Raw genomic sequence first — 25,154 nt, forward strand, 5'->3', positions numbered from 1 at the left:
CAGCAGAAGAAGAAATAAAAGAAAAGGGGGAAAAGGAGGGAAAAGGAAGAAGAATAAAGCCTGAATATGAAATATCAACAGTTACTTTCGGGCCCTGATGCTCGGCACACACACTCCCTGAAGACACACAACGAGCTGCAAGCCTCGCCTCGCTCTGACTCATGTAGGAAAAAAGATTTAATCATGAGTAAATTGGCTGGCTGGAAAATGATTCGCCGGGGCATAATGTGCATGTGTGAGCCATTTCGACTCATTACGCCGTGATCTGAAAGGTTATGGAATTGAAACCAGCATGAAGGACGAAGCTTCCAAGGGCACCGGGAGCGCCGGGCCCCGAGAGCAGCTCCACATGTTGTCAGACAACGCGTTGCCATGGCAGCGCGGGAGGGGGGGTGCATTCTGGGTAAATCTAATTGGGTGGCGCTGCTCTTAAACCTCCCCAGAGCAATGAAACGAGGTGTTTGTTGTACCAAATTACTCACAATTAATGGATACAGTTGCACACACACAGACGTGTGGTCATATTTCCATCACTTCAGTCGAATTTACATCAACTTATATTTATATGTTTGACCTTATTTAGACTGTAACTCCTCCCTTAAGTCCTGTTTTTCCTGTTGTCAACAAAAGCCATGAAAGGAACAAACAGGTTCTGGCTGTTCTGGCCTCTGGGACTTTATAGATTCTGACCCATCAGTGAGCCTCATCCTGACATGTTCTCACATTATGAAAAATATGAGCTCTGCAGGTGATTTAGAAACAGCTCCAGAAGACTAAGAGCACCTCTGAGGTCACTGAGCGTGCTCAGACGGACGGCCTGGTTCTGTTGGAACCGGCTCCTCTGAGTTCACTGAGCGTGCTCAGACGGACGGCCTGGTTCTGATGGAACCGGCTCCTCTGAGTTCACTGAGCGTGCTCAGACGGACGGCCTGGTTCTGTTGGAACCGGCTCCTCTGAGGTCACTGAGCGTGCTCAGACGGACGGCCTGGTTCTGATGGAACCGGCTCCTCTGAGGTCACTGAGCGTGCTCAGACGGACGGCCTGGTTCTGATGGAACCGGCTCCTCTGAGGTCACTGAGCGTGCTCAGACGGACGGCCTGGTTCTGATGGAACCGGCTCCTCTGAGGTCACTGAGCGTGCTCAGACGGACGGCCTGGTTCTGATGGAACCGGCTCCTCTGAGGTCACTGAGCGTGCTCAGACGGACGGCCTGGTTCTGATGGAACCGGCTCCTCTGAGTTCACTGAGCGTGCTCAGACGGACGGCCTGGTTCTGTTGGAACCGGCTCCTCTGAGGTCACTGAGCGTGCTCAGACGGACGGCCTGGTTCTGATGGAACCGGCTCCTCTGAGGTCACTGAGCGTGCTCAGACGGACGGCCTGGTTCTGATGGAACCGGCTCCTCTGAGGTCACTGAGCGTGCTCAGACGGACGGCCTGGTTCTGATGGAACCGGCTCCTCTGAGGTCACTGAGCGTGCTCAGACGGACGGCCTGGTTCTGATGGAACCGGCTCCTCTGAGGTCACTGAGCGTGCTCAGACGGACGGCCTGGTTCTGATGGAACCGGCTCCTCTGAGGTCACTGAGCGTGCTCAGACGGACGGCCTGGTTATGATGTCGGAACCTGAGCTTGGAAACGGGTCCAAATGTTCTGAAATGATGAGCAGAATGTATATTGCGCCCACAGATGTTCTGGTATCTTGGTTGGATTAAATTCAATTCAGTTTTATTTATAAAGCACCAAATTACAACAATTGTCATCTCAAGACACTTAAATAATAAAGTCCAGTTCAAGCCAATTGGAATTCTGACAGAACCAGACTCAGGAAGAAATAAAGTAGCAATCAACAAGTAAGCTAACTTCATTTAGCTCATATTCTTCCTCTGACAGCTGGACCGCGACTGAAAAAGGAAAATAATGCAATCCAAGCGGACAAATGGCTTCCTTTATCTTCATGGTTTACCTGGAGGTCGGTTTGTTATGGTGCCAGCCTTCTGTTGATGGCACCTTTGATACCACAGCTGCAGCATCTCTGCACACCTGAGGGTCACCTGAGGGTCACCTGAGTGTCACCTGAGGGTCACCTGAGTGTTGGTGACCTGCACAATTCGAAGGTAAAAGAAGGTTTTTAAACCTTTTTAATTTTATAGAAGGAGACTGGAACAAACAACAAAAGATCCTTCATCCACTTTGAAAGCAGAACCGGCAGATTTGCTGAAAGTCAGAAACTTCTGGAACTTGTTCCCATGCCGGAACCGTTCAGCCAGGATCAAATATCAAAGGATACAAACCATCTGAGCAACTAAGAAACCTAATGGGTGGTTTGTGGGATCTTGTGTTTGGGATGTTCTGGTTTTCCTTTTTGTCTTATTTTGGCAGATCCTGTTCCTTAGTTCATTTAGTTTCACACCTTCGGTGTCACACCTGGTTTTCGTTGCCTCACTTTAATGGCTCCCTCGGTATTTATCCTCCAGGTTTTCCTTTGGGCTGTGCCAGGCTGCTGTTTTGTCATGTTCTGTTGCTCTTTTTTCACGCTTCTCGTTGAGTTCAGTAAAGCTTCTGTGATCACGACCTTCTGGTGGTTCTACGTTTGGGTCCAGATTCGAATGAAGCTCAAACCGTGACAGTATCGTTACCAACTGGCCCAATCAGTGATGAAACCTCTGCTGCATGACTGTAAAGCATATTCACTTTGGACATCCATCTATCTGCTTTCTGAGATACCCAAACCTCTTTCTTCCCAGCTCCAGGGGGATACCACAGTGTCCAAGAGACGCCAGCAAGTCCAGGGTCTGCTGCAAGGCTTCCTCCCAGAAGGGTCCAAAACTTAGGGACTGGACTGGCTAGTGTATGATTGCCACCTTCCATGTGGGAGACCTACTGCCTCCAGTAGGGGTCCTTAGGTAAGACCCCCTTATCCTACCTGCCTACCTGTAAGTCACTTTGGATAAAAGTGTCTGCTAAATGCATAAAAACATAAACAAAACTTGTCCAGGGAGGCAAACCCTAACCTAACCCACCTCAGATGAGTCTTTTCAATACAGAAGAGTAGCGACTCGACTCCGGCTTCCTCCTGGATGACCCACGGGGGTGAGCAACAGCCCCCCTTTGGAGGGAAACTAAAGCCGGCTGCTTGGGATCATAAATTAAGCCGCTCACGATGCTCACAACCCGCCGCTTGTACTTCTTCTGTCGCCGGAAGCGGCCAAAGGGGCGGGGCTTATATGTATAGCAACTAGCATATATATATAATAATCCATCCATACATCGGTTCCCTCTTTCACCATGGATCGTACTCTTGGCAGCCTTCTTTGTGTTTCCTTGTGTTTGCGCTCTGCCGTTTTCCGCCTTTTTTTTTCGCCTTTTTTCCGCCTTTTTTTCCCGCCTTTTTTCCCGCCTTTTTTTCTGCCTTTTTCCTCCTTTTTTCCGCCTTCGGGAATCCAGATCGGCCCTAATTGGCTGTCATCGCGTAGCGTCACTGCTCATTTGCATAAAGTTGAGCCTTTCTCAACTCATGAAGCTCACGAAGCTCACAACGCCGGCGGCTCATCGACGCCAGCTTACATTGAAAATGAACGGCAGCTGGCCGCTCACGACGCTTTTGGTGTGAGTCCCCGGTTACCCACGGGGGTGAGCAACAGCCCCCTTTTGGAGGGAAACTAATGCCGGCTGCTTGGGATCATAAATTAAAACATAGATCAACTCCTTTGCCTTTACGCTCTACTCTATCTTCACCCTGACCGGCCCAGCGGATCGATAGGATGAGGCTGACTTTCAGCCTCATCCTATCGATCCTGTCTTATGAACAACACACCAAAGACAGTTAAACTTCTCTAGTTAAGGCAGCATTTCAGTGCCAACCCTGAATGTCTGAATGTCTCATCCACCCTTTTCTGACGGAGCGCCGTGGCCTCAGGGTTTGAGGTCCTGACTCTCAGTCCGGTAACTTGCTGACAATCTCAAAAAGACCAACAGGACCACATCATCTGCTGCCCTGCGCTGACTGTACTGGAAACTGTCTGCCCATTGGCTGTCTTTAAATGCTGTCCGAGAAGGTTATGAACAGAATCAGTGACAAAGGGCAGCTCTGGTGGAGTCCCGCAAGGAAAAGACTTGTACAGCGACTGAATGTCTCGTAGCAAAGGGCCTGATGTTCTGTGCTCCTAAAGCTTCTCCCACAGGACTCCACAAAGCTCTCTCCAGGTCTGTAAAACACAGGCTGGGCAAACTCCCACACATCCCCCAATATCCTAACAGGGAGGAAGAGCTAGACCAGAACAAAAGAATGCGTTGCCTGAGGTTGAATCTGACTTTCTCCGGCAGCTAGACTTTCTCAAAGAGGAACCGTGATCCCAAATTGGGGACCATCATCTTCCACCTGAAGGTAAAACAGGTAAAACAGCCCAACAACATCCAGGGCCTTGAGGAACTCCTCTTGATTTGTGGAAACACTTAAAACAGTTTGGCTTTTAGCTTGAAAAGCAGCCCTACAACACCCCAGAAGAGCCCAGATCTCAACACCATCAGTCTCAGGTTACAGCACACACGGAAAGGTCCTGCTCTAATTTCTTGGAGGTTAGCTTAACTTATGATACTCCGACTAATTCCCACACATTACGGTGCGTTCAAGAAATGCTGCACCAGTCCAGGCCTGGGGAATTAGGTCTTAACTCATAGCCGGGAACTCGCTGGCCCTGCGTTGCTCCATCATAGTCACAGTGAATCAGACACACACTCACGCCATCGCTTTCAAGCCAGGTCCAGATGGGAAGAAATTCCTTCTCTTTTTGTTGTAATGAGCAATGTTTTCCGTCAATATCTGCTCAGCAGGAAGGTCGATGTCGGGAGGGAAAGTGTTTCTGTCCCAGTGGGCAGTTTTAATCTTTATGGTATATTAGGCAGAAGTCAGGGCATTCTGTGTGTGCTTTAAAGCAGTCAGGATGTCGTCATCTGTCATCGTTTGTTCAGCCCGGAGATTAAACCCTTACAGTCAGCAGCACCTGATCCAGGCTCGGAGCCCACATTGCAGGATGAAATATTACATGTTCAGGACTGGGCCTGTAAAAACTCTGAAACTAATCCCTGCCCTCCGAGTTAAGGAGAGCTGAGTGGGGCAAAAAGAAGAAGAAAAAAAACCCTCTCAGACCTTAGACAACATGTTGAGAGAGTTAAAACCCTGAAAAAGCAGCCAAAGAAAGAGCAGCCCAAAGCTCATCAAGTGTATTTTTTCACTGACATGATTTACTGTGAGAACTGGAGATGAAGAGAAAGCACATTCCTTCAGTTTGAATTCTCTCAGGGAATGGAGGTTAGGCTTCTCTCTGTCTCGCTGAAACCATCCCGGCTCCAGAGGCTGACTGACTGAGGTTTCTCTCAACTTCAGATTCCACAAAGGCTCATTCTGTTCGGAGCGGGAGCTCGTGTTGTCTGACTGATCCCCCTGCTCTGGAAAACGACCCCTCTGCTGCTTTCCGGGGGTGTTTACTGTCTTCACAGGAGGTAGGAATCCACAGTGAAGCCTCCATACGACAGACCTGAAGCTACTATAAAAAGGTTAAAGCCTTGTTAGCAGCCTCTAGGGACCCGAAGTGGTTATTACAGCGTCCAAGACTCTGCTGCAACACAACGGAGCCTCACACTGAAAGACACGAAGAAGAAAGCAGACACTTTAATCTGAGGCGGCTCGTAAACACCGGGAAAGATATGCTTCATATATATATATATATATAAATATATTTATATATGTTCCCAAAGACACTTCCACACGTGGAAGAATAGCATAAATGAACCTTTGATTTATGGGTTGTAGATTTTATCCCAAAAATAATGGATCGGCATCTTAAAATTCTGATGTGAAACCGAAATATTTTGAGGTATAAATAAGATTTTAGTATTAAAAAAAGTCCAAATAATTAGTCCAAAACTATGTGGTTAATTAGTAAAATAATGCGACAGAATGTACAATGTTAAAATAAAGGTAAATAGAAAATAATTAGTGCAGATTATCTCAAAATTTTGTGATAATATCTAAAATCTTACAACCTAATTTCAGAGAGATTGTGAAGTTTGTTCAAATAAAAAAGTCATATCTTGAAAAATTAAACACTTTTTTTAAAATATACTATAAATAACTGATAAAAATTAGTTAAAATGTTTATATTTTATCTAAAGAAATGATGCAGCATCTTGACATTTTTAGATTTTATTCAAAATAAATAAGTTTGTGTGTAAAAATAATGAATTAGAACCTACTTACGATGAGTTGTGATAGTTTAAATATAGTTAAAGTTATAATTATATCCTAAAATTTGGCAATACTGTCTAAAAAATTAATTTGTATCTCAAAATATTGATTTAATACCTGAAAGTTATTGATGAAAGGGATCTTAAGAAAATAAGTTTACCAGAATAAACAACATTTTGAGTAAATGTTTTTTTTAAGTATCTTAAAATTATGTAAAACGACCAAAAAAAATTGAGTAAATCAGAATAATGACATTATGTCTTAATAATTATGTGTCACTAAATAACAAGTTAGTGCATCGAATTATTGATTTACCACGTGAAAGTGATGAGTTCTTAAAGAAAATAATCTAACATGTGAAAATGGTTGTGAGTGTGTTGAAATCTTCTTCTTCTTCTTCTTCTGCTTCTTCTTCTTCTTCTGCTTCTTCTTCTTCTTCTTCTGTCGGCCTCCCTTTCAGGGGTCGCCACAGAGGGTCGATCTCGCTGATTTGACCAGGATCCTGACGCAACCCTCACCTTTCATCCGGCACCAGAACCACACTGGCTCCCGGTGGCTGGACGCTCACACTCCCAAAGTATCTCCAAAGAACAAGTGGAAAACGAGCCACTAACGCAAAAATAATGACGCAGCATCTTAAACTAACTATTTAATATCTCGACGCTTTAATTTAATTTTTATTTTATCACTTTAAACCATTCTTCTACCTGAAAATATTCTTTTAACACGTGGAAATAGGCAACAATGCAAAATAAATTACTTTATGTCTCAACACTTTTAGATTTTATCTCAAAATGATCAGTTATTGGCCTAAAATCTGAAGTCTGGGTCTGAAAAATGTGGAATAATCCGAACTTTTTCGATACAGTCTAACATATATTCAATAATCTACATTTTTCTGCTGATAGGCCTCAGATTAGCTGCTGTACTGATGTGTTTCTTACTCGTAAGTGACTTTAGAAGCAGGCACCGCTGGGGGGTTTAATGATGGCGTTCCCAAGGCAACGCTGCGTCACCGTCCTCCTGGTCTGCAGGCGCTGCCGTCTCGAGCTAACAGCGATGATGACGTGTGGACAGTTTCTGGGATTCCAAGCAAAGCAGATGAAGTCAAACTGTCTTTTTGAACAGTGCCATTAGGAGACACCGATCATTTGTCATTTCCAGCATTTTGATGTTTTCTTTGGACAGTTTCTGAAACGTTTCCAGGCCTGAACTCGCTGTCGGTCGCCACCTCTGTCTCTGATACACTTCTGAAAAGCCGAGCTTAAAGCTCTGCGCTGCAGACGTGACCGGACAAATTAGTGTAACTCCATCTAATGTATTCAAACCGCTGCCGAGCGCCTGCAGAGGACATTGAGCGCTATTAGAAATGATCGCTTTGACTGTCAGCGACGCTAACCACTCCTGAAAAGGTGACAGCACATTTGGCTGCTATTTGCTGGGGGGGGAGAAGAAAAGTACCTACAAGTTTAAATTTGGGGCATTTTGATCTTTAATTCATATGGGATGTGGAAAATGTGTTTGGTCTATTCACATCTTAAAAGAGTCCTTCTGACGAGGGGAGCGCGCCCAGAGATCATCGCACGCCATCGCGCCTTTAATACTTTGATGATTTTGTATTTTCTCAGCGCCAGCCTTCGCACTAACAAACTGTCCTTTCATGAAAAAGCTCAGGGAGCAACAACTCCACTCCATTCCCGTCGAGCGCTTACGCACGCACGCTGAATGCTGAATATTTGAGGCGACTCCTGGATGTATTTCATGCAGACAGCATGTGACAGGCCTGAAGTGAAGCCAGTGCAGATATGAAAACAGGCAGTGTCTGTCAAAACCAGGAAATAATCAACCCCCGCATCCAGCTCAGGGGCCCAGCTGAAAGCCATTAAGCCAAAACAATGTGCTGCTTCTGCTGTTAGTTTTAAAATACATAATAATGGTAATAATACTTAGGAGAATAACTCTGAGAGAATCTAAATGATCGTGTGAGGAAGACTGCAGCTCGGTTGCTGTAATGTGTGTTGATGGGCTGTTCTGGAGGACTATTCAGGGAAAATTGGCCGGCATTTACATCCCAGCCTTGACTGAAACAGCCAGCAGTAATTACCCATCTTTAATCCTATTAGCCTCTCTGTGAAACGTGTGATGAGAAACTTTATAACACCCGAAAACAACCAATGCAACCGCATCCAAATGACGTTTTTCTTTGTTGAAAACAGTGCAGCTACATCTTAAAGGTACTTCAAAGCAGATTTACTGTCCAATGCACCAAAATACAGCAAGTAAAGCACATTTATTTAACACGTTTAAGCTTTACAGGTGCAAAAAAGTCCATTAATGAGGAAAAGTATAAAACATTATTACATAAAAACAAAGATATTTACACCTGATGCATTGAATGAACGTCTCCTTTAATGTGAAACCATAGAAACTGAGCTGGGAGGTGACATTAAAGGTCCAGTGCGAGGGATTTAATGACATTTAAAGGCAAAACTAACATGCTGGAGATGCAGAGCATACCTGCTCATCCAAGCAAAAACTTTGAGATTTGTCCCTTCTGGGCCACTGTAGTAGCATGATAGAGCCTGAGGCAACACTTCTTAGTTTCACAGGATTCAACGCGAATTAAAAGATGTTAAATGTTACTTTCAGCCAATAGATGATGCTCAGTAGTCTGGCTATTGGCTCCTGGCTCATGCATTCTTCCTTTAAACAAGTCAATAGAAAGATTTGTGCCATTTAATTACCTTTTTTTAAACCTTTTACTTCTGGAGGGAGGGAAGCAGCAGGGAGGAGGAGGTTTTTATTTCTAGACAAATAGTTTGGTAATAAAGGATCAAGATCAGTTACCTGATGTGTCTGATTTCCTACACAGAACCGCCTGGAAGGCCATCCGTGGCTCCATCAGATTATAGCCCAAAAGCCAGCTGATGCAATCTAACTCTAAACCAGTCAGTGGAGGGAAGCATCTCCAGTGGTGTTCTTTTAAAGAGGAGCTTTAATTTAGCTCAACCGCCACGAGGAGCTTTGATTTTCACATTTTTAATCTTCATATTCAGCTCAGACTGACTCATTTATCAATTAGATCGGCTCTCTGCAGATATGGATGAATGTCTTAATCCACTGTAAACACGAACAGATGTTGGCTTTAATCACCTTAAAGTAGTGTCTTTGTGTTTTATTGATATGCTAACCTTCTTAAATAGATAGATAAGTGCTTCTATCACCTGGTTATAGGTTCAGTTGGATGTTATTACCGTTGAGTGTTCAGAGGAAACGGCACTTTTCGTCTGTCACATGACCTTTTTGAGGTCCTTTCCATCCATCTCACCATCTCTGTCTTTTCTATCTCTCATCCAAACTCAGATCAAGGTTTTAGCATGTTAAGAAAGGTAGTTCCTTCCCCTCAGCACCATTTTCCATGTCCTTAAATGGATTCTTTCCCGCATATTCTGGCTCTACGTCAGGGTCGACTATCAGTTAGGAATGCCTGTAAATCCTGTAGTGGAAGATGGATCAGCTGCTCCAACCACCTGAAGGAGCAGCGGCTCTACATGGGGCATCAAAATGACCTGTTTTAGTCAACCTAAAGACCCGAGATCGCATGCTATGACTCAGATATGAGATCCCTCTAAACTCCACCCTGTCTGGTCAAGTCTAACAGGAAACAGTCGCTGTTGTTCGCTGCATTCGTTCTGTAATGTTTGATTTAGCTCACTGATACAAATAATTCACTCAGAGGTAAAATCCACAGGTTAGTCCACTAATCCTGGTGTTTCAAACGGGAACGAACCGGAGCAAGGAGGCTCTAATCCTTAATGACATCGAGATATAAAGCCTGGAGGTGTTCAGCTCAGTCTGCTTCTGCAGAAGGTAAATATCCTGCCGAAAGCTTTATTTCATCTCAGCCCAGAGCAGAGAAAAATGCTTCTGTCTGTGTGAAACCACCATCATCTCCTCCAGGATTTATCCCTCGACGACACTGTGGAGATTTCTTACTTTGTTGTTGTACTTTACACAGAAACAATCAAGTTAAATCAAGATTAAAAACTAGAAGAGGTTGGATTTTCATCTTGGTAAGAGAGCAGAAAACAATCCGAGTCACTTCTACTTCATAGCGATCATCCAGACAGGAATGATGGCCTCAGGGAAGCCCTCCTGCTTCTCCACGGCCAGGATCTCCAGGCCAGCCTTGGCGATGATGACCCTCATGATGTCCAGGTGGCGGCTGATGCTGCTGTCGATGGGGTCCAGTTTGCAGCCCTGCCGCGCCATATTGTCCTTCATTATGATGACGCCGTTGGGCCGCAGACTCTTCTTACAGTTAAACAGGAAGTTCATCAGGTCCTTGTCTGTCAGGTGGCCTGAGGAGAAAGACAGACAAACAGCCGCATGGCGTCACAAACGACACACTGTGTTAGAAAAATTATATAATTATACTATGAGAAAAGCTGCAAGAATAAGGGTTTCTGTGATGGGGGGGGGGGCCTCCTCCTGTCTTTTGGTTCTCATAACACTATGTAGCGAGCAAAAGTGTTTTGACTGTCTGAACTCGTCTTCCCATAACATTAAATGGCTAGTAATGCCTTTTCCCATAACATTGTGTGGCCAGCAAGCATAAACAATATAAATAGCAAGAGCACCATTTTGTTAGCAGACAACTCTGAGCAGCTTCCTGACAGGTTGTGCGGACTCGTCTCTTTCTTGCAAGAAATAAATGTTTTGTGTTAATCCAGCGACTCTGAGCCTAATTTTGAGAGAATTTTTCTAACATATTGGTCCTTCGAGCCGGATTCTAAGTCCTTTCCACCTTCCAGGATCGGAGCTGAAACCGTGCACGGGGGGGGTCCAGGACTCCTAACTGAAGTCCTCTCAGCAGGGTTTCTGATAGAGGCCGGCTGCCACTGGCTGGAGGAAAGGTGACAGGATCTATTTTTGAATCAGTGGACAGACTCACTGGATTCTTCGTTGTTGAACTTACCAGTGGATTTATGGTAAGGAACCCTTTGTGTTACTATTGTTGGCGAGAAAGAGTGTGATTATTGGGGATAAATTGGGATTATTTAACTAACAATTGTTAGAAACAAGAGGCCTTTAACTAAATATGGGCGTTGTTAATTTCCAATAAGAAAAGTTACTATTTCGAGTGCAACTTAGTATCAGGAAAGCCTTTAACTGGTACTGTAAGTAGCCTTTAGCTGGTACTGTAAGTAGCCTTTAACTGGTACTGTAAGTAGCCTTTAGCTGGTACTGTAAGTAGCCTTTAGCTGGTACTGTAATTAGCCTTTAGCTGGTACTGTAAGTAGCTTTTAGCTGGTACTGTAAGTAGCCTTTAGCTGGTACTGTAAGTAGCGTTTAGCTGGTACTGTAAGTAGCCTTTAGCTGGTACTGTAAGTAGACTTTTAGCTGGTACTGTAAGTAGCCTTTTAGCTGGTACTGTAAGTAGCCTTTTAGCTGGTACTGTAAGTAGCCTTTAGCTGGTACTGTAAGTAGCCTTTTAGCTGGTACTGTAAGTAGCCTTTTAGCTGGTACTGTAAGTAGCCTTTAGCTGGTACTGTAAGTAGCCTTTAACTGGTACTGTAAGTAGACTTTTAGCTGGTACTGTAAGTAGCCTTTAACTGGTACTGTAAGTAGCCTTTAGCTGGTACTGTAAGTAGCGTTTAACTGGTACTGTAAGTAGCCTTTAACTGGTACTGTAAGTAGCCTTTAGCTGGTACTGTAAGTAGCCTTTAACTGGTACTGTAAGTAGCCTTTAGCTGGTACTGTAAGTAGCCTTTAACTGGTACTGTAAGTAGCCTTTAGCTGGTACTGTAAGTAGCCTTTTAGCTGGTACTGTAAGTAGCGTTTAGCTGGTACTGTAAGTAGCCTTTTAGCTGGTACTGTAAGTAGCCTTTTAGCTGGTACTGTAAGTAGCCTTTAACTGGTACTGTAAGTAGCCTTTAGCTGGTACTGTAAGTAGCCTTTTAGCTGGTACTGTAAGTAGCGTTTAGCTGGTACTGTAAGTAGCCTTTTAGCTGGTACTGTAAGTAGCCTTTTAGCTGGTACTGTAAGTAGCCTTTAGCTGGTCCTGTAAAAGCAGTCAGGAAAGGTGAAAGGTCTATGTGAAGAATATCAACGATGAATTTTTCTAACACACTGGAAAGGCTGAAACGATGCTCTGTCTGACCAACAACAACCTGCTGACAAACAGCTGCTGTTTCTTACATATTTCACTACAGCAGCTGCTGGGAACTGTTTGATAAAGACTTCAGAAGTTTGGCCAACTGATTCAGAGCCTGTTCACCAGCTTTCATGCCTGTGCCTAAACTGCTCTGGCAGCAACCATGGCTGGAAGTTGGAGGTGCGTTTATGCACAGTTTAGTCCTGAAACTGATGGGCTCCTTTTATGAAGCCAAGCTCAAATTACCCACCACATTAACAGGATTTTCTATTAGTCCGAAGAGGTTTCAGTCGGTAGAATTTGGTAGCAAAGGTAAGAAGAAACTTGGTTTCTCTTAACACCAAACTCAAAAAGTGGCTTCTATGTTGCAGCCAATGGGCCACGAAGATGGACCGGTGCTTAAAAACAGGATAAACCCCTGAAGAGACTTTTAAAACCTACAAATAAAAAGAAAACTACCTTTGCTATACACCGTTACAAGATCTGGCAACAAATATATCGCTTTAAGTGGGAAATAAATCTATGATACAGGTATAAACTACATACTCATAAGCCCACTTACTGTTTTTCTACAAGAAAATAAAGAAAAATCACACAAAACATAAGCTAATCTACTTTCATTCATCCACACAGAGTTCACAGCACTTTACTCCCACGTAGGAGGCTGGAAGTCGTCACCTTTTCATAGCTTTTGTGCAGTTATTTCTCATCATCGTCTCAGCTTAAAGGTATTTTAGAGAATAAAAGCTTTTTAAACCAAACAATTTAAGCTAACAAAAGATGTTGGGAAGGTCTAACTGAGTAAAATGGGATGTCCGGTTCTTTTAATCTTCTGAGTTGGCCTGTTTTAGCACGATGGGATCAAGTGTAGCATTTACACGGTGGAACTTTGATCTTAACCTGGACCCCAGTTTTACCCCGTTTTACCCCAGTTTTATCCCAGTTTTACCCTAGTTTTACCCCAGTTTTACCCCAGTTTTATCCCAGTTTTACCCCACTTTTACCCCCGTTTTAACCCCGTTTTAACCCCGTTTTACCCCCGTTTTATCCCAGTTTTACCCTAGCGTTTTATCCCCATTTTATCCCAGTTTTATCCCAGTTTTACCCTAGCGTTTTACCCCAGTTTTACCCCAGTTTTAACCCAGTTTTACCCCAGTTTTACCCTAGCGTTTTACCCCCATTTTATCCCAGTTTTATCCCAGTTTTACCCTAGCGTTTTACCCCAGTTTTATCCCAGTTTTGCCCTAGCGTTTTCCCCAGTTTTACCCCAGTTTTATCCCAGTTTTACCCTAGTTTTACCCCAGTTTTACCCCAGTTTTACCCCAGTTTTACCCCCGTTTTACCCCCGTTTTACCCCAGTTTTATCCCAGTTTTACCCTAGCGTTTTACCCCCATTTTATCCCAGTTTTACCCTAGCGTTTTACCCCCCTTTTATCCCAGTTTTACCCCAGTTTTACCCCGTTTTACCCCCGTTTTATCCCAGTTTTACCCTAGCATGTTACCCCAGTTTTATCCCAGTTTTACCCCCGTTGTATCCCTGTTTTACCCTAGTTGTATCCCAGTTTTACCCCAGTTTTACCCGTTTTACCCTAGCGTTTTACCCCCGTTTTATCCCAGTTTTACCCTAGCATTTTACCCCAGTTTTACCCAAGTTTTACCCCCGTTTTACCCCAGTTTTACCCCAGTTTTACCCAAGTTTTACCCCCGTTTTACCCCAGTTTTACCCCCATTTTACCCCAGTTTTACCCCCATTTTACCCCAGTTTTACCCCCATTTTACCCCCATTTTACCCCAGTTTTATCCCCGTTTTACCCCAGCGTTTTAAAGTAAGCGGTTGGACTTCTTTTTCACCTGAAATGAGTATGGATCGTCTGAACTTTTTAAACTTTATCCAATCGGCTTCAGTTAAGCTTTAAACCGTTCTCAAACATATATAAAGTAAATAATATGAACAAGCATGTCTGTGCAACAGTTACTCATCAGAAGACAACAGCAGGCAGGGATCATCATACTTACATGCCACCCACTGCATCCAGATGACATCATATTTGTTTTTGGGAGGCGTGAACTCTTGCAGGTTGTAACAATAGTAGGTCTCGATGCGGTCAGCGTCGTCGCCCAAATACTCCTCGTGCGCATGGAGCAGGAAGTGCTCCATCATGTCCGCCATCTCCATTTTCTCAAACACGGGAAGAAGGACGCCTTTGGCCACGCGCCCAATCCCACATCCACAATCCAAGGCAAAGTGTGTACCGGCCTTACCGGGACCCTGTTAGCAAAAAAAGGTCAAAGATGTCACAAATGTGTCAAATTTAAACCTTTAGATGTTTTTATCGCAAGGATAAAGTCAGTGAAAAGCCTCAAGTGGGGACAATAATCTGTAATAAAACCGAGGAATCCCTAAAGAATAAGACATTAAGTTTAATTTCCCCTCTGAATGTAATTTCCTGAAGTGATAGATGGGTCTATACCTTGTTTTTTTGTGTCACCAGATGTCAGGCTTCAGCGCTTATAAGCACCGACAGCACAAACAAGTCGACCTCAGTTCCTCAGGGCAACAATGCAGTGAACTTTACCCCAGGGGGGCAAAAAGTCAGCTCACTACAAACATGCTGGTTTTTCCTCTTTTTCACTTGGTATTCTGACCTCAGGCCAACCCCTCCACATCAGGGGCCCCAGTGTGTGATTTTATGAAAGAAGGGGCCCCGAGGAGCTCTGTTACCGGAGGCTTCCTGGTTTCGGTGAATTACTGCCACATTGCTCAGTGCGTATGTACATCTGTTTAAATCTGGATGTATTCTAAATCTTCTCCTGCCACGCTTGTTTTTCATGGAGATGTTTGCTTTGAACAGAAGATGATCTTTCTGCTTCATCTTTGCATTAAAGAGAGCGATTAAAAAGGAATTTCTGGATACACACAAACAAGTTTCCATATTTAACTCCAGTCGTTTTTATGGTTGGAGCCTCAAATGGTGAACATTAAGTGGTGATTCTCAAAGGACACAAAAGAGAAGTAAAATGTGAAGAGAACTGTGTTTGAACTTGATTATGTAACACTGTACAGCATTAAAAGATCCCGTCTTTGGGCAAGGGAAGGGGAATTGATTAATCCAGCATAATTAAACAACAAAGCGATTCAAAGCACTTTACATCAAACATAAAAGGATAAAACACAACATTTTAGAAGAGTTAAACAGAGGGAGGGTAGAGCAGAGTGAAAGTGTTTAATCAAAGTCCTTCAGTTGAATTAAATCAGTTAATTAAATGCAGTGTTGAACAGGAAAGTCTTAAGGTTTGATTTAAAAGAGAAGAGTTGGCTCAGACCTGCAGTTATTCAGGACTTTGTTCCAGATAAACCCTGAGAGTAGCTTCTCCATGTTTGGTTCTAACTCTGAGGACAGAAAGATAACCTGTTCCTGAAGGTTCAGAAACCAGCAGAAGATCTGAGATGAAACCAGTTAAAGCTTCAGAAACCAGTTAAAGCTTCAGAAACCAGCAGAAGATCTGAGATGAAACCAGTTAAAGCTTCAGAAACCAGCAGAAGATCTGAGATGAAACCAGTTAAAGCTTCAGAAACCAGCAGAAGATCTGAGATGAAACCAGTTAAAGCTTCAGAAACCAGCAGAAGATCTGAGATGAAACCAGTTAAAGCTTCATAAACCAGCAGAAGATCTGAGATGAAACCAGTTAAAGCTTCATAAACCAGTTAAAGCTCCAGAAACCAGCAGAAGGTCTGAGATGAAACCAGTTAAAGCTTCATAAACCAGTTAAAGCTTCAGAAACCAGCAGAAGATCTGAGAAGAAACCAGTTAAAGCTTCAGAAACCAGCAGAAGGTCTGAGAAGAAACCAGTTAAAGCTTCAGAAACCAGTTAAAGCTTCAGAAACCAGCAGCAGGGTTTAAACCAGCAGGAAGCAGAGGCCTCAGGATGGAGGATATGATCCACTTCTCTGCTCTCAGCAAGGACTCAATCAGCTGATCATCTTTTAGACACATCTGTGTGTCGTCCATAACTGTGGGAGCATATTTAGTTCCTTTGTGTAATCGGAGTCAGTTAGAGCAGGTAAATGTTGAATAAAAGAGGCCCCAGAATGAAACCCTGAGGGACTCCACGTGCTGTTTTTGTCTGATCAGTTGTGGGATCACCTGCAGACACAAAGTACATCAAAATATGACACAACTGCTGCTGCATTAAGGTTTTAAATACTTTGTAGTGGAATTCAAGCTGTTATTGTCTCAGTTTCCAAAGACTCGGAAACACAATCCAAATTCACGGAGGTCAAATAAACAAAAGGAGCTTTAGTGAAACTGAGGACTGAAGAAAAGTTGCAGGAATGACCCAACAAACAAAAAGAAGCCAAAGAAACTAACGTAGAAGAAAAGAAGTAAAGAAAACAAGACAAAGGTAAAGTTATTAAAGTTTTTTACTGCTTTTCGGCTCATATTTTAGATTTATCAAATCCAAATTCAGCTTATATTTGTTGCTCCATCGATTTGTTGTCATGAAAGTATGTTAATCTATTTAAGTTTAAACTAAATCACAAGTCTAGAAGGTTCCTTCCCTTAAAGCTCTTAAAACTCCTGCTAAGTTGTGACTTCTATTCATTATAAACCAACGAAAGAATTCATTTATTTGCTGTGAGAACTGTGTAACGCCTTGTTTATTACAGAAGAACCCATTCTCAGAGCAGACAGCTGACATCTGACAGCTGACAGCTGAATCTGAACACCTTCTGTTTACATTCACACCAGAGGAAAAGCTGCCTCTTGCTGTCTTTAAAGCATCCGAAGTTGGCGGTTTATATTTAGACCGCCTCTAAAGCTGATCCTCCGTGTTCACGGGCCAAACAACTTCCCCAGAATTAGCAACAACATCTATAAAAACTCTGCAGCGCGTGCTTTAAAGTGGAATGTGCACATGAATATTTGGGCATAAATGAGTGCTGATGCATGCCCTTTGGTTCATTTCACACCCTGCAGCATGTAAAACTCCTGTCCTGCAGGTTTTAGATGCTTCAACACACCTGATTCAGATGAAATGGATCTCTTCCAAAGATTGTTAAGTTCTGCACAAACCTGCTAATGATGCATTGATCTGATTCAGCTGTGTTGAAGCAGGGAAACAGCTAAAACCTGCAGGACAGCGGCCCTCCAGGACCGGACTTTGACATCCCTGCTCTGGATGTTTCCAAATGAAAGTGTTTGTTCAGGAATTACTTCGTCACAAAGTGACAGGCAGCTGGTGGAGCCCTTTGGTCGGGTGTTTATGGGCTGAGCAACTATTAAAAACTGCACATGAAACAAGGTGAAATTCCTTTTGTACAGTCAGGATGATGAGTTCCTCACCAGAAATAGACGCTGGCTTGTTTAATCAGAGATAGCCGCACCAGTGTAAATAGAGACCCCGGTGGGCAGTAATCAGAAACCACAGCAAAGAGTCGATGATGGAGCTTCTCCACTGTTACCGGCTTCGGTTCCCCGGGTCTGATTAAGCAGCTGAATGACTCACCCTATGGCGTAACCACGCATTCTTTGGGGGGTCGTGTCCCCCCCAATATTGAGAAAATACCAACCTGTCCCCCCCCCCCCCCCCAATATACAGAAGAAAATATGTAAAATGCATGTTCTCCTTTTATGAACCCTGTCAAGGGATCGGTCTCTTGTTATGTCTTATTTATTTTCACTTTATTTCCGTGTGTTACCATGGGAACCTAACGGCTCAATGAGCGTGACCCACCGGGCGCGCTTGCGTGTGTTACCATGGGGACGTAACGGCTGCGCCGCCGTCTCAGCAGCGGCTCTCCTTATCTTTACGTTGGACTTCTACTTTTGACGGAGCCGCTGCTCAACAGAGCAGATTGTACCAGAACAGGAAATCCAACACAGAATCAACAAAATAAACTTCCGCCCCCTTTCAAAATAAAACAACTTAAAACTAAAATAACATTAGACTATTAGACTTTTCATTGTTAATGCACATTTTGAGACATTGACACAATAGAAATGAACCTGGACTTAAAAGTCCTCAGCACAGTTTTTGTTAAAGGAAAAGTCTGTCATTTGTTACATCATTAGTTGTCCTTATTAAAATATTTCCATAAACATGCTTTGGGTATTTGGTCGTTTTCCATTGGAAGCTGTCCTATTTGCTGCAGAACTACTGGAAGAGCAGAATTGTAATTGGTAGGTGTGTTTAAGGTCAGTAAACAGTAAGCAACTAACCAAAACAAAGTGGGGGGGCAGTCACTGTCTCTGAGAAATTACACTATTCCTTTAGATGTGAACTTACATGGTCAATGTAGTCCTCTAAACTATGTTCTAAATGTCCAATTTTTCATATATAAATAAAGAATTGTAGATAATGCACTCAACAAATTTGTTTTTCTTGGACCCCCCCAATGTCTAAACCATGGTTACGCCCTTGGACTCACCACAAACCTCTTCAGAAACTGCCGGGAACCTTCCAGATCAACGTTGGATATTTCAACAAAGTCTCCCATCATGCCTTCCTCCGAGGCGGGGACGTCCTCGTAGAACTTCTGCGCTCTGTAGTAGAACTGTTTCTCTCCTTTGATGTACTCGCAGGTGACGGGAAACAGCTTCACTGTCAGAGCACACAGACAGATGTGCAGCAGGATGAGAGGAAGCCACCATCTTTATTACAGCAGATTTTATCAGCTGGAAGGCAAGGCGAGTTTATTTTATAGAACAATTCAACAACAAGGGGATTCAAAGTGCTTCACAGAGACATTAAAACAGAAGAAATAAAAAGCAGGATTTAAAATTTAAACAAAAGAAAGAAATAAGAACAATAGATAAAATCAGGAGTTAAAATATGAAACTCAAGCTTATTCAAATGCAGCTGAAAATAGATGTTTCTTCAACCTGGACTTAAATACTGAGTGTTTCAGCTGATCTGAGGCTTTCTGGGAGTTTGTTCCAGACATGTGGAGCATAGAAGCTGAATGCAGCTTCTCCAGGTCTGGTTCTGACTCTGGGAACTGATAAAGAACCGGATCCAGATGACCTGAGGGGTCTGGGAGGTTCATAGTGGGTCAGGAGGTCACTGATGTATTTTAGACCATTCAGAGCTTTATGGACCAGCATCAGAACTTTAAAGTCTATCCTCTGATGGACCAGCATCAGAACTTTAAAGTCTATCCTCTGATGGACCGGCATCAGAACTTTAAAGTCTATCCTCTGATGGACCAGCATCAGAACTTTAAAGTCTATCCTCTGATGGACCGGCATCAGAACTTTAAAGTCTATCCTCTGATGGACCGGCATCAGAACTTTAAAGTCTATCCTCTGATGGACCAGCATCAGAACTTTAAAGTCTATCCTCTGATGGACCGGCAGCAGAACTTTAAAGTCTATCCTCTGATGGACCGGCATCAGAACTTTAAAGTCTATCCTCTGATGGACCGGCAGCCGGTGGAAAGACCTCACAGCTGGACTGATGTGCTCCACTTCTTTGGTCTCAGTGAGGACTCCAGCAGCTGAGTTCTGGATGAGCTGCAGGTGTCTGACTGACTTTTTAAAGATGCTTTTACAATAATCAAACCCACTAAAGATGAATGCATGGACCAGTTTGGAAGGCTGAACACAAACAGTGAGCAGTGAAAAACACAGTTTATGAGTCAGAAACAACATCCAGGAACCTCTATCAGCAGTAAAAGTCTCTTTGTGACGTTCTGTTTGCATCTCAGCAGCAGGGCTAAAGCCTCCATCCTTCAAAAGCAACAAAATCCTCATCTCCAGTCGGATGTTGCTCCGATTTTTGTTGAATTCAGTAGAAAATCTTCTTTATTCTTATTGTACTCGGCTGCAAACGACAAGCTAAACAACCTGTGTTCTTGTAGGTTAGCATGTTAGCATGTTAGCATGTTAGCGGTTAGCAACGAGGTCAGATCTAACATTTCCTAAACTTTGGGAAAGCAAGAAGACCTAAGAAAGAAATTTCTGGGCTTAAACTCCCGATAAATACATTTAGACCCGTCAGGAAGAAGAAGAGAGTTCCTCAAACATGCCTGTATTAAATGCTGTACACTTTATTTTCACAAAGAATATCAGCAAGCAAGCACTGAACCATCTGTAATTGGGGAGAAACAGCAATAAAACAGGTGCTGAAGGTGGTTACTGACGGTGAGTGACTGATGAGGGATTAGAGACATAAATTCACAACAGGACAGCAGGCTGCTCTGCATGCAGAGGGTCAGAATCTCAGAGGAAGTGTAGGATGATAATTAGATCAGCAGAAGACTATAAATAAGCATGTGCTGTGCTGCTCTTACACTCCGCTCAGCTGTTTCATGACATAATTCAGCACCTCACATCCAGAGTTGTGCATTTATTAAATGTTCGGATTAAAAAAAGAAGTGACAAGAAGCTGAGAACTTACAGAATCCGTCTGTGATGGTGTTTTAAAAGGCTTACATGGATGCCAGAGACAATCCCAGCCTTTCAGTGCCTCTGTTCCGCTGAGCTGAAATAAATCCTGCAGAATGAAGGCAGCATTTCTGACAGCTTAACCGACACGTTACACCGCTGGGGACCGGGCAGGAGGTGGGAATGTCAGTCCTCTGGTCACCGGAGGCAGAATTCATGACACCACAGTGAAATATAAAGAAGGGGGATTTATTTCCTGATGGAAGCGCCAGGATGGGGCAAGGAGCCAAGGAAAGGGCTAAAAACAAGTTGTAGCAGCAGACAGAGCATGCTGGGACCTCCTGGCCCGTGCCCCCATGCTCATGACACATTTGTCACTGTTCCAGATCGGTTTTGAGCACCTTGATTGGGTCGTAGGGGTCATGTGACACCTGAGGGAGGCATTCAGAGGAAGGGCATGTGCAGAAACATCGAGCAAGACAAGGACGGGACCATCTCCCAGCTTCAAAGTGGAGCAGCTCATCAGAGGCTGACCTTTAACCTTCTGGGCAACAGAAAAAGACATTTGATTGATTAAAGTGTCTTCACGTGTCTCAAAGCTAAATTCCCGCCTCCTTCAGCGTTTTAGGAGATTAAAAAAAGTGAAAATGTGTTTGGTTCAGCGCATCGAAAGCTGTGAATAATCTGAAACTGACGGGCGTGATTTAGAGCTGTCAGGCTTGATGTTGCCTCTCCAATAATGCTCCTTGTATCGGGTTAGTGGGCAGAAAGCAAAGCCTTTCTGAGCCAGGATCTCCGGTTTCTGCAGCTCGTGGTCTCATGACGGGCGGCGAATGTTCTGGAGAGGGTCAGGTGGGACTCAGACTGTCAGGATTAGCTGATGTGAGTCACCGGGTGTTGGTCTGAAACAAAGGAAGGAACTGGAGACTTTCAGTAAAACCCGGTGAGGATTCACAGTCCATTAAATTTACAACTGGTTGACAGTTCACTCGCTGGCATCATCAGTGATAGATTTAGGGTTCTGGAGCGGTCCCAGCACACATCTCCAGCTAACTCAGGGGTGATTAATGCTGATTATCTCATTAACACTGACGTCGCAGGCAGTGATTTAACATCAGTTTATGTGTTGGAAGCAGGAAATAAAGGCGATCTGAGCATCTGTTTGGGTCTGTTCAGGACCAGAAGTTTACCTTCAGGAAACCTTTACGATTAAACCAAAGTCCACAGTTTAACTGAAGGTTTCTGCACCCTACGGTGTACTTTTCAGAGAAATTAAACCTTCTTTTCTGTGCATCTTTGGCCCATGCTGACCCCACTGCCTGTGCCTTCCATGGAAAAAAAAGGGATCTTCCTTAGTTCCATGTGGAAAACTGAGCTTGTTAATGATTTCCCAGGGAAGAAGAAGACAACGGGCTGAACTGTGGGAGGAAGGTAAGCTGAGGCACTGTGGTGCTGTGTTTAACTTCAGCTTGGACCACCAATCCGTCACAGAGACAAAGGTCACTGATGGCCTCTTTCAACAGATTCATTCTTCCTCCTGGTATTAGCTTCCAATAGACTGACGTCACAACACTCAGGACCGTGTTTAATGACCAGAGTGAATGTTCTTTTACATGAGCTACATCTCAGACTCTACAGGCCTCAGTTAGCATGTTAAAGGTCAAAGGTCATGACAGCACAGTTAGAAAAAGGCTGAACAAGGATGGCTTGTTTGGAAGGGCTGCAGGAGAAAGCCTCTTCTCTCTAAAAAGAACATGGCAGCACAGCTTAGGTTTGCAAAGCTGCATCTGAACAAAGCTCAAGACTTCTGGAACAATGTCCTTTGGACAGACCAGAGCAAAGTGGAGATGTTTGGTCCTAATGCACAGCAGCACGTTTGGAGGAAACCAAACACAGCAGATCAGCACAAACACCTCATACCAGCTGTCAAGCACGGTGGTGGAGGGCTGATGATCTGGGCTGGTTCTGCAGCCACAGGACCTGGGCACCTTGCAGTCATTGAGTCCACCATGAACTCCTCTGGATACCAAAGTATTCTAGAGTCAAATGTGAGGCCATCTGTCCCACAGCTAAAGCTGGGCTGAAACTGGCTCATCAACAGGACAAAGATCCCAAACACAGCAGCAGATCTACAGCAGAATGTGGGAAAAAGAAAAGAATCAAGGTGTTGCAATGGTCCAGTCAGAGTCCAGACCTCAGCCTGACTGAGATGCTGTGGTGGGACCTTAAGAGAGCTGTGCAGAAACCAATGCTGCAAACCTCAATGAGCTGAAGCAGCGCTGGAGAGAAGAGGGCCGAGATTCCTCCAGAACCAGGAGAGAGACTGATAACGTCCCACAGGAAACCATCACTGCAGCTCACTGCTGCTGAAGCTGCTGGATCAGGGGTTCACTTAGTTTTACACTCACTGCTGCTGAAGCTGCTGGATCAGGGGTTCACTTAGTTTTACACTCACTGCTGCTGAAACTGCTGGATCAGGGGTTCACTTTTTTTTACACTCACTGCTGCTGAAGCTGCTGGATCAGGGGTTCACTTAATTTTGTTCCATAAATAATGACACAGTGTGATATATCAGGTGTTGTTACTCTGATGTTGGATTTTCTGAGTCACTGAGCTGTGTTAAAAAACACCAAAAGTACAAAAACTTCTCAGAAATTAGGGGGAAAAAATGTGAAAAATCTTAATTTTTATTTATTCATTTATTTTTACTGCTGCTGAAGCTGCTGAATCAGGGGTTCACTTAGTTTCTCCCACACTGCTGCTGTGTTTTCTTCAGTAAATAATGACACAGTGCTGTTTAACATGTCCTGATCTGTGTGTGAGAAACAGCCGTCCCAGAGGCAGATCCTAAAGATAAAAGCTCTTCATGCTTTGCAGAGAACAGAGAAAGTCAGACAAGCTTTCATGCTTCCAGGATGCAGCCTTCCTTACCCACAGGGGTCTTCTCCAGCAGGTACAGGTAGCTGGCGAAGAACTCGCTCCTCAGCGTGTGGTGCAGGTGGAACGACATGCTGTGGCGACACATGCTGTCGTCCGTCCCTTTCCAGCGGTCCTTGAACGCCTGGTGAGCTCCTTTGTACTCTAAGTTTGCTGATTTGCTCTCGTCTTCAAGCGTAATCTCCATTTTTTGGCCTGTTGTGCAGAAGCTGGCAGGGCGAAGGACACGAGGACTCTGAGCGCCGCAGCTCCTCAGCTGCTGCTATATCTGTCCAGCTGAGAGTTGAGCTCGGCTCTGCCGGCGCTCGGCGAGCAGCGCGGATCTTTTACACCCGGCAGATTTACAGATCACCTGCTGTGGACTTTGGACATGAGACAGAGGAGTGGCTGAGCAGGAAGGGAGATGCCTTGTGTCTAAAAACTCTCACGAGCAGCAGTGCACAGGCTTCACATTCCAGCACAGAACATGAGAATCCATACATCTGACCTTCAGCACCGGCTGCCATAACTTAAACTGAGCTTTGTCATCTTGACTTTATATACATGGCTTTCTTTTTTCAGGCGACACTCGTCCCAAACCACCTTTCTCCCTGAATAGATCCCTGGGAGCTCAAGTCAGACTCAAACCAGCATCAAAAACCAGGTCATTTACTCCAGTTCTGTGCACTTTTCACCAGCTCAGAGGTCCCTCGGCTTTCTCCAGATGGCTCAGAACTCGTCTTTTCGACTGAAAAGGCACAAACGCATCACCCTCTGCACTCTGATTTTAAATACTACAAACCTTTAAATACCTTTTAAAACATTTCAGACTTACTGACCTGATATTTGAGGTCCTGCTAACTATTCCCGGCTCATTTTGGGCCTTTTACATCAGAGCCCCCGTTTTACGGAAGTCTGAACCCTCTGATTTGACAGCATTAAGGCAGGATTCCTGTTTTTTTCAGCCTCTTCAGAGAACCTTTTGGGTCAGAAGGTGCTTGTGCACATAATCAGTTTACAGCACTTTGCAGAGGTGTGAATTGCGGCGATTTTCCTGCAAAATCAACTTTTCATACCTTCATAAATATGACCCATGGGGGCCTCCTCTGAACCCGAAGCCCCCCACAGTCGTCTTTGTCCTTCATGGGACCGAAATGCATTCTTTGCACTGTCACTGTCACCATTTGGCACTTTAAGTTGCTGCTTTCATGACATCTGAAGGTTGCATAACCCTTTAAAGTGATTATAGATCATCATTGGCTGCATAAACAAATGACAAATGACAAATGACCTGGTTTATGAGAGGACAGTAGCTCAGTTAGAGCCTGGTTACAGATATCTGGGCTTCGCTCTGAGCCCAGTGGATCCTCACAGACTAAATGGAAGCAACACAAACCTCCTGCATGTACAAACCGTCAGTTGTTGCCTTTAGGTCTGCAGTTACCTGTAAAAC

General features: G+C 44.1%; 1 protein-coding gene across 1 annotated transcript; it reads right to left on the reverse strand.

Annotated features, from left to right (window-relative positions):
- Positions 1-9,826: 9,826 nt before the first annotated feature.
- Positions 9,827-23,909, reverse strand: ntmt2 (N-terminal Xaa-Pro-Lys N-methyltransferase). The gene is made up of 4 exons (XM_072388638.1): positions 23,717-23,909; positions 18,829-19,001; positions 14,415-14,667; positions 9,827-10,602 (listed from the first exon to the last, which is right to left on the reverse strand). Exons 1-4 carry the CDS (start codon positions 23,907-23,909, stop codon positions 10,346-10,348), a joined length of 876 nt encoding a protein of 291 aa, XP_072244739.1. The 3' UTR covers positions 9,827-10,345.
- Positions 23,910-25,154: the final 1,245 nt, after the last annotated feature.

Source organism: Leuresthes tenuis, unplaced genomic scaffold, assembly GCF_036924035.1.
Source record: "Leuresthes tenuis unplaced genomic scaffold, fLeuTen1.0.hap1 SCAF_7, whole genome shotgun sequence".
NCBI lineage: Eukaryota > Metazoa > Chordata > Actinopteri > Atheriniformes > Atherinopsidae > Leuresthes > Leuresthes tenuis.

Excerpts from the sequence above, each read along its gene's own strand:
- ntmt2 (XM_072388638.1), bottom strand. The coding sequence starts at position 23,909 with ATGGAGATTACGCTTGAAGACGAGAGCAAATCAGCAAACTTAGAGTAC. Across the intron at positions 19,002-23,716 it reads GCTGGAGAAGACCCCTGTGG|TGAAGCTGTTTCCCGTCACC; the intron begins GTAAGGAAGGCT and ends GTGCTCTGACAG. Across the intron at positions 14,668-18,828 it reads AGTTTCTGAAGAGGTTTGTG|GGTCCCGGTAAGGCCGGTAC; the intron begins GTGAGTCCAAGG and ends TTTTGCTAACAG.